The sequence below is a fragment of the Peromyscus leucopus genome, chromosome 5, assembly GCF_004664715.2.
Source record: "Peromyscus leucopus breed LL Stock chromosome 5, UCI_PerLeu_2.1, whole genome shotgun sequence".
Taxonomy (NCBI): Eukaryota; Metazoa; Chordata; class Mammalia; order Rodentia; family Cricetidae; genus Peromyscus; species Peromyscus leucopus.
This window is the reverse complement of record NC_051067.1, coordinates 10,755,457-10,764,089: the sequence shown is the minus strand read 5'-3', so window position 1 is coordinate 10,764,089 and position 8,633 is coordinate 10,755,457. Positions and strand designations below refer to the sequence as shown.

At 49.9% G+C, this 8,633-nt stretch overlaps 1 protein-coding gene across 1 annotated transcript; it reads right to left on the bottom strand.

Moving 5' to 3' along the window:
- Positions 1-2,296: 2,296 nt before the first annotated feature.
- Msx2 (msh homeobox 2) lies at positions 2,297-8,277 on the bottom strand. Its single transcript, XM_028863851.2, has 2 exons — positions 7,772-8,277; positions 2,297-3,946 (listed from the first exon to the last, which is right to left on the bottom strand). Exons 1-2 carry the CDS (start codon positions 8,148-8,150, stop codon positions 3,522-3,524), a joined length of 804 nt encoding a protein of 267 aa, XP_028719684.1. The 5' UTR covers positions 8,151-8,277; the 3' UTR covers positions 2,297-3,521.
- Between the last annotated feature and the right edge of the window lie 356 nt (positions 8,278-8,633).

The following is an 8,633-nucleotide window of genomic DNA, read 5'->3' as shown; positions in this document are numbered from 1 at the left end:
CAAAGAATGGCCGTGGGAGTTTTCTTTCGGTCAGACAAGGTTGCGCTCAAAGGCAGGCATCCTCTTTTCAGTCGGGTCAGGCAGACGTTTCGCCAGCTCCCGCTCTCAGCCAGGCCTCGGCGGCCTACCTCCTACGGCCCCTGCCCCCGCATCCCCAAGGCAGGACCGAGCGGGGGAGGGGCGGGCTGGGTCCTGGGGCCAATGGGCTGGAGATGCCCTGCCGAAGCCCCTCAGCAATGAGGCACTGGAGTCGGGGCAGCACTCCAAAGCCGGCCCTCCAGATCCCCGCAAGCTGCTTGCCGAGCGCGCCTTATGTGCCACCCCATCGTTCACCACCTCCTCAGCTCACCCTGCAGCTGGATTCCCCAGCCATCGCCTCCATCTACAAGTTCCGTGACCTCAGTGAGCTACCCCTCTGGGCATTAGTTTCCACGACTGTCTGTGACAAGTAGGACCTCTCCTAAGGATGTGTGACGAATACGGGTTCAAGAACGATGATGGTCCCTTCAACCCTAAACACCGGCTCCTCAGCTCTATAAATGCAAACCCCTGTCCCTTTCCTTATTTAAAAAAAGCATTGCGTCCATGAAGTTTTTTGTTCTGTTTTGTTTTTGTGGCGAGAATTAAAACATGGCAGGGCAGGTGTATGTATTTGTATGCCGGGTTACTGGCAGTTGATGCAGAGATGACCAAGGACTTCACAGGAGTACCCTGAGCTTTAATTACCAATTGCCTCTGCGGTGTGGGTCCTGGGCAAGTGAAGGTTTCTAGCCTGCTCAGGTTGCCAGTCCGGTCTCTGAAACACCCTGCGTGCAGGACCAGGTCTGACCGAGGTGAGACGCAACCTAGACAGGAGGGTGGTGAGCAGCCCAGAGCACAGCACGCCAACCTCAGCGGGGAAAGCCCATCCACTCTGGAGCGCTGAACCCGGTTACTTTGGAGCCAGAACAACTCTTCCTGAGTATTGGATCTGGGATCACGTGTGTGGTGCCCAGCCAGCCTGATTCCAGTTTACCGCACTTGTCTGACCGGGTTCTTAGAATCATACTCCGGACTTAATACCTTACCTCCGGAGGCAAGCTTAACCCAGAGGCCGGCGTCTCCAGGTCCCCACCCCAGCTATCACCGCCCGAGGTTACCGGCCCACGAGGCGCCGGGAAGGAAGCTTGGTGGACAGGGTAATTAGAGACCCCTTGGCGGCTGATGATGAAACCGGGAAGGACTTTGGCCTTTGGGAAACGCATCTCTTAAATGAGTGTGGCAGATTCTGGTCTAGAATTCGGACTACAGGGACCGAGAGGCCCGAAGAGAAGCAGAAGCGAGCATGTTGATGGCTCTGGGACCCGCCGCAGCTCAGCTGAGGGCGGTAACCAAGGGGCAGGACGTGGTCCTCCAACTTGCAGTGTGTGCAGGATAGGTTTTGGATCTAAGGAATGGGGCCCAATCACCATGATGAGCCTCGGGCTCACAAACACGTTTTTTCGATGCCCACCTCCAAGGTGAGTGCCATGCGCTGGCAACTCCCTGAAAGTGCCCAACTCTCCACCACACAGTTGAATGATTGGTCGTCACACCACGACGTCCTTACACCCCTCGTCTGTGTTCCCAAGGTGACAAAAGCGTCTCCGAAGGAAACCGAAAGTCATCTCCAGCACAACAGAAAGCTTGAGTTTAAAATCCTCTCCAGTCTCCCCACCTCTATTCTTATTTTTATGGCTATGTCTTAAAACCAAGCCTGATGCAGGGAGAGCGCCTAAGTTCTTTTGGGATAGGTGGGCTGGTTAGCCCTCTTCAAATAGAAAATTGTGCTCTCTTGGGGTCCATCTCCATGCACAGAGAGGCCAGCCCGACAAACCCTGGCATCCTTTTCCAGGCTTCCCAACGCTGCGCGCTCTTTCTGCTCCCACCAGTCAGCACACAGCGTCAAGACCCCTTTCTCAACTTCAGTTGTGTTGGTGGTTGCAAATTTCCAAGTTCAAGATTTTCCCAGGACCATCTACAGACTTGTAGGGGTCGGGGAGCATCGCCTCACCACTTTGAAAAAGCTCATCTTTACTACAGCTTGACAAACTTCTAATGGCGATTCCAGCAGCTTCTCCCTGAGCCATACAGGCGGCCAGCTGACGTTTCCAAGGACCTGCAGCTGACTCCTCTACCACCCAAATTTGGCCATAACTCGACTTGATTTACATTAATAGAGGAACTAAAAGTGCCAGTTCTCCCCCTTATCTGGATGCCCCCCCCAATCTAGCTAAGAATAGAGTGCTTTTTAAAATAACTGTGAGTTGGGACAAACTTTACCACAATAAAACATTTTAATTTAATTCAGAGTAAGAGATAAGAAATAACTCTTCAATAATATATATAAAATTATACAAGAGACCCTTCCAACGGGATAAAAATATACTGGTGGAGGAGATGGGCAGGAAGGTGAAATACCAAGAAGCTGACTGTATTGTCTGACAACACCATTTTCAGCAAATCAATAAAGATGGCTTCGCCCTCCGCCCCAACAACATGTTAGAGTCTATAAATCCCCTAATAAGTTTAGCACATACAGTAAGCACACACACACAGCATGGGTTTTCCTTCCTGAATCTATGAGCTGTTGAAGAATATTTAAAATATAGATCATAGTTACAAGGCACTAGATTTTTAAGCAGACAATTGCTACACCCGACCCCAATCACCTTTGCAACATGTGAGGACTCACGTCATTAGCATTTCACAGAAATCAACTCTTCCAAACATGTTTTACCCTTGAAGCTCTAACTCCAATGACCTGGAATGGAGTCAAGATTGACCTGACAGGAGTTAAGAAGTTTTCCTACTTTCTACCTTACCCTGAGGAATTCTCAGGGATATTCTTAGCCTCCTCTCACTAACCTTAATAAAAAAAGAAAAGAGTTAATAGGGAGAAAAGGAGGAAAAAAAGGATCAAATGTGCATCTCAGAAGAGATTTTTCTTAGGCAAACATGTTACACACCTCCCTTCATTTGCAAAAATCTGTTTGAATCTACCTCTTGTACGTACTGTGTCTACTTCTGGTGTGTTTTCCATAAGAAAGTCCAGGATCCTCTCAAACCCTAGCAAATTCTGCAAATAATCTCTTCCCTTTTAGAAAATGTAGCAAACAGACTTAACACAGTATCTTAAGAAGATGCGATCTAGAAAAATGGAGAAATGTATATATAAATTTTGCCTTTCAAAATAACTTGAATTTTTACATCTGGCATATAAAAACGTCTTATATTTTATTATATATTTATACATAAAAACTAGCAGAGCCAATATTTGTGAGAGGAAAGGGAGACATTTGGGAGATTATGAAAACAAAATAGGTCTTGGTGCCTCTCACCTAAACAACAAATTCACTCTGTATCAAGTGGCCCTTTGGGCCCTGCTGCTTAGGGTGGCTTGCCATGCAAGGCTTGCATTCAGGAGCTGGACTGGCACCACCTTCTCGGAGGGGGTCATTCTATGCAAACATCCATCCTGGAGTCTGTCCATTTGGTCTTCTTTAGGATAGATGGTACATGCCATATCCAACCGGCGTGGCATAGAGTCCCACGGGCGGGATGGGAAGCACAGGTCTATGGAAGGGGTAAGATGCTCCATAAATGGATGCTGCTTGCAGAGGTGAGTTGATGGGGAAAGGCAGGCTGAAGCCCGAGGGCAGCATAGGTTTGGCAGCCATTTTCAGCTTTTCCAGTTCAGCCTCCTGCAGTCTTTTTGCCTTGGCCCTTCGGTTCTGGAACCAGATTTTGACCTGGGTTTCTGTAAGGTTCAGAGAGCTGGAGAACTCTGCCCGCTCTGCAATGGAGAGGTACTGTTTCTGTCGGAACTTGCGCTCCAGGGCTAGAAGCTGGGATGTGGTGAAGGGCGTGCGTGGCTTCCGGTTGGTCTTGTGTTTCCTCAGGGTGCAGGTTGTGGGGCTCATATGTCCTAAAGAACAGAGAGGGGAATCAATTAGCAAATGTGGCATTCTCTCTTCTCTTAAGAGAACACATAAACCTTGTTTCATTTTCCAAAAAGGTACCTTTGTCAAATCCCCCCTCTCTCTGTCTCTCTGTCTCTGTCTCTCTCTGTCTCTGTCTCTCTCTCTCTCTGTGTGTGTGTGTGTGTGTGTGTGTGTGTGTGTGTGTGTGTGTGTTGAGAAGTAGTTAGTGGTGGAAAAGGGCCACGTTTAAATGGTAGTTGCTATATTTTTATATCAGCTTGAGTAATGTGGTCATGAAACATTTTATATGGAAAACATACTGCATTGCAGAAAATGGAAACAGAAACCACCACTAAAGCTCTCCGTAAGTCACAGGAGCTGAGCTTATCTCAGAAATAAAACTTCCCCAGAATTCAGTCTCTTGTCTTTAAAATGGGGGCCTGAACTCATACCTGTTCTCAATGATGGGAACACACATCAAGAGGAAAATGAAATGGGTGTTCGATGCTGGGTTAACACTGGGCCGCTCTCTGAACCAGAAAAGTGGGGTTGCACCAGCCTATTTATGAAGGATAATCATGCAGATAAGGCCTGCGGTAAAATAATAGCATCCATGGATGGACAGGCAGATCTAAACAATCAGCAACCACACAGCTGTCACTCCATCCACCCCACAGATTATAAAACCCCAACATCATTTTACAGATCTGGCCGTGTACTTTGGCAGTATAAACTTTATTAAGATGGGGGGAAAATTAGCTCGCTCATAAACGGACATGTCAAGGGAAAACACTCGCCTCTGAACTTCGAGCCCATGATGAGGGCATCTTAAATCTCTTTTATCCATTCCATGGTTTAGGGCAAATGTGTAAATAATTATTTTGTTGTTGGAATTTAGAAGTGGGGAATAACGAGCAAAATAAAGACATGGCAACAGCGTCCAGACTCTGTTTAAAACGGGTTGTTATAGGAAGCACAGGGATGGGGCCCCAAGGTGACTCCAAGGCAGCAACTAAACTAATTCTGGTCTTGTTTTCCTATTGGGTAGGGGAGGAGTGTGAAGTGACAAGAATACAATGTGAAACAATTACTTTTCTGCATTTGGCTTTTACAAGTTATTCTAATTTTTCTAATGTAGCCAGAGTGGTAACTCCTCTGTATTTGCAGGGGAATGTAACATTTCTTGTTTAGTTACTTTGGTGGCCCAAAGAATTTACACTTCATACTTGAGAGTGACACAGCACAAGTCCCAACCCAGCCTCTGTCCTGGTGTCACATATTAACCGTAATGTTACAAAGTGGCAGGTTCTGCTATCAGAAAACAGAAACCTGGGAGCAAAATGGGCAAGGGACTTCAAAAAAGGCCTTGACTTTTGCATATGCTAATCCCTAGCTAAACAAGCCAAGAGGAAGGGGCTTTCTTCTAAACTCCGACACCAACACCAGGGAGACCTGCAGAATCCACACCCTTCCTAAGCCTACCCCGGCTCCCTTTCCGATTCTCAACTCCCACTGCACGCCCTTGCTGTGTGCCACAGACGAGTTCTGAACCAGGGTAGCCTGGGTCACTCTTGTTGCGGCATGGGGAATTAACAAAATCCAGGCCACGGAGACCGTGCGCATGTGGCAAAGCCGTGGAATGAGAACGTTCCCCCACCACTCCCATGCTCTTCCCCCACCCCATTTTATCAGCCAAAGAAAGCACGTGATTATACAAGGCAAAACAGCTTTTAGCCTACTTCCTCCAAATAACAAAACCAGGACAGGGTGGTGGGTCCCTTCGACTCTAGCTCCCAGCGGACTCTTGACACTTTCTGGCTTCATCCTGCTGATACTTCCAGGCTCCAAGAACACAGAACCTAGAAGTTCTGTGTTTTCAAATGCAACCTCTGAGAGCCCCGAGTTTCTCTTATAGAAAGATTATCTGGGACACAGCACAGCCCACTGCAGGCTGCATGGAGCGGTGGGGAACTGCCGCACCAGACCTTCAGGCCTAAAAATTCCAGGATTTCTGACCTTCGGCCACCAGTCCATTTTACGGCTGGAATCCTGGCTATGCTGTGGGGCATTGCCCCGGGGCCTACGAATACACAGGCACTCCAAATTTGTAAAACAAGTTAAGACTCTTCAAGTTGCTGAGCCTCCATTTCACTGTCAATAAAATGGATAAATACTACTTATCCCCTGGGGTGGCTTCGAATACAATGTTTTGAGTGCCCAGAACTCCACTTGGGGGTGGGGGGGTGAGTAAACAAATGTTCCCAAGAGCTTTTTCATGGGCCCAAACTGCTGATCCCTCTGAACTCTGCTAAGAAGCGTCCTCATCTGTTAACAAGAGGCTCTCTGCTGCCACACAAAGGAGATCAGATAAGATAATGTACTGAAAAGCGCTGTGCAAACTTGAGTTAAATTCTTTAAGTCCTTAATCTCTGGGCCCTTTCAGCCTTTCAGAATTTCCAACAGGGTGGAGAGAGACTGCCAGAGGGGACAGCCCTGACGCCTGGTTATATGGTCTTGTTTTGTTCACAAAATACCATCTATCTCTAGTCCCGGGGGCTGAGGTGGAAGTGAAGACAGCTTCTCTTCAGGCTGAGCTTGGAAAGTCCCTCCACAATCCCTCTCCTTTCTCAGCTTTCCCAGAGTTTAGTGAGGGGTAGGCAAGGGGATGAGGAAAAAGGCAACAGAGCAGAGAGACCTCAGAGGCAGAGATAAAACTAAACAAAGCTGCAAGAGTGGGCCCCACAATGTTAATAGGAAGAGGACCCAGGACCCTAAAGGGATGCTAAGCCTGGGAAGGCGGTCAGCAGTCTCACGAGAAGTGGGGTGCAGGTGAAAAAGATCAACACTGCCAGCACCTGTGATAGAGGGTCAGAGAAAGCATGGACACCAGACCCCCATCCCAGTGCAAGCATGGATGGTGACCTGGGACAAGCAGGGGCAGTCCTCTTAAAAGCACTAGCCACCACGTCTGAAGAGGTAGCCACAGGTGGCATGCCTCTGCCTGTACTCTGAGGTTCTAGCAGGCAGCCAAACGTGGTGAGCTTGTGGCCACCACACTGTATATTCTCAAATTCTGAAGGAATGCTTGTAATTATTACTGTGAGCCCAGGAGAGCCCACGAGGGTCTGGCCGGAACTAACTAGCTCGCAGCAAAACTCAGAACATAACCAACAACGAACTAGAACACGGAGAAACTTCCTTTCCGAATCAGTCTCTGCAACCATCCCTTCGCAGGATCTGGCTTGGACACTCTGGAATTCGAAGAAACCCAACGACTTGCCCTCCACTTCTGGTTAACCTTCAATTGTCTAATCTTGATAGTGAGGCGCACTTCGCAGGACTGCCTCTATATTTTGAAGGTCAGTAAAACACACTTCGATACTCATTAGAAGTGGATCCCAGATCGGCGTGGTGGTGCACGCCAGTTATTCCAGCACTTAGAGGCAGGAGGATGAGTTCAAGACCATCCTGAGATGCATATAGAGTTCGAGGCCAGCACAGCCCACAAGAGACCCTGTCTCAACGAAACAAAACAGTGATTCCCCTCTACTGCCCGGGCAGGTACCATAGTAGGCAGTGAAACACAAGCATGAAGCGTCCGGAGCAGGGGGATAAGGGCTGCAGAAACCGGCAACTGGGTTTTGGTTTTCAAATGCCAGTCAGCGCGCAGGTACCTTAGACTTGGCGCAGCTAGGGATTCTGGGATGCGACCGCTCGCTGAACTGGGGTACCAAGGGGTCAAGAGCATCATCCTGTTAACACCTGTCCCCAGCCCCTCTGGGACCCCACGCGCGGATCCAGCCCAGGTCCGGTCCCCGGCGCGCACTCACTAGGCGGCGGGGAGTATCTGCCGGGTTCCTGTATCCACGCCGCTCCATCTTCGGAATTTTCCGACTTGACCGAGGCGGTCTCGAAGGGCTTGACGAGAGGCCCGGGACTGTGTGCGTCCCGGACGCCGTGTCCCGGCAGCAGCAGCGGCCGCAGGGCAGCGCCAGCCGAGGGGCAGTCGGGTGGCACCGCGGGCGACTCCTTGGGCGGCTTCTTGTCGGACATGAGCGCCTCCACGCTGAAGGGCAGGCTGGAGACCTTGACCCTGCGCTCCTCCGCGCCGCCCTCGGCGCCCCCAGGTCCCGGCCCCGGGCCGGCCAGCATCGCGGGGCCCTCTTCATCTGACGAAAACAAGTCACTGCCTTTGGCCGGAGAAGCCATGACTTTCTGCGCCGTCTAGCTCTCGGCGCGCGACTCCGCTGGCAACTTGCAAGCGAAGACTCCAACTTTTGGGGGGGAGCCGGCAGGGGCGCGCCGGGAGCCCAGCCTGTCCTCGGAGGGGAAGTGGGAGACTAGGCTCAACCAATTGGCGACGGCCCTGCTCCTGACGCCACGGACGCTCGCCTCTGATTGGCTCTCTCTAGAGAGGCTGCGGCCCAACCCCCCCGCCCCCCGTTTGAAATAAATTAGGAGTTAATTACAGGAGCAGTCAGCAGAGTTGTTATTAGGCGATCCCTCAAGGGTTATAATCGCCCAAACTGAAAAGTCCAAGGCGTAATTAAAGCCGATTGTTTAAAGAGGAAGCTTGCCGAGTCCCATTTCTTCTGTCTTTTAACCCCTCTTTAAAGTGTACCTGGTGCCCATCCCACACGCTCCCGCCTGAGAACGTTGGAAATCCGCAGATGGCATTTCTGGAACTTTTAT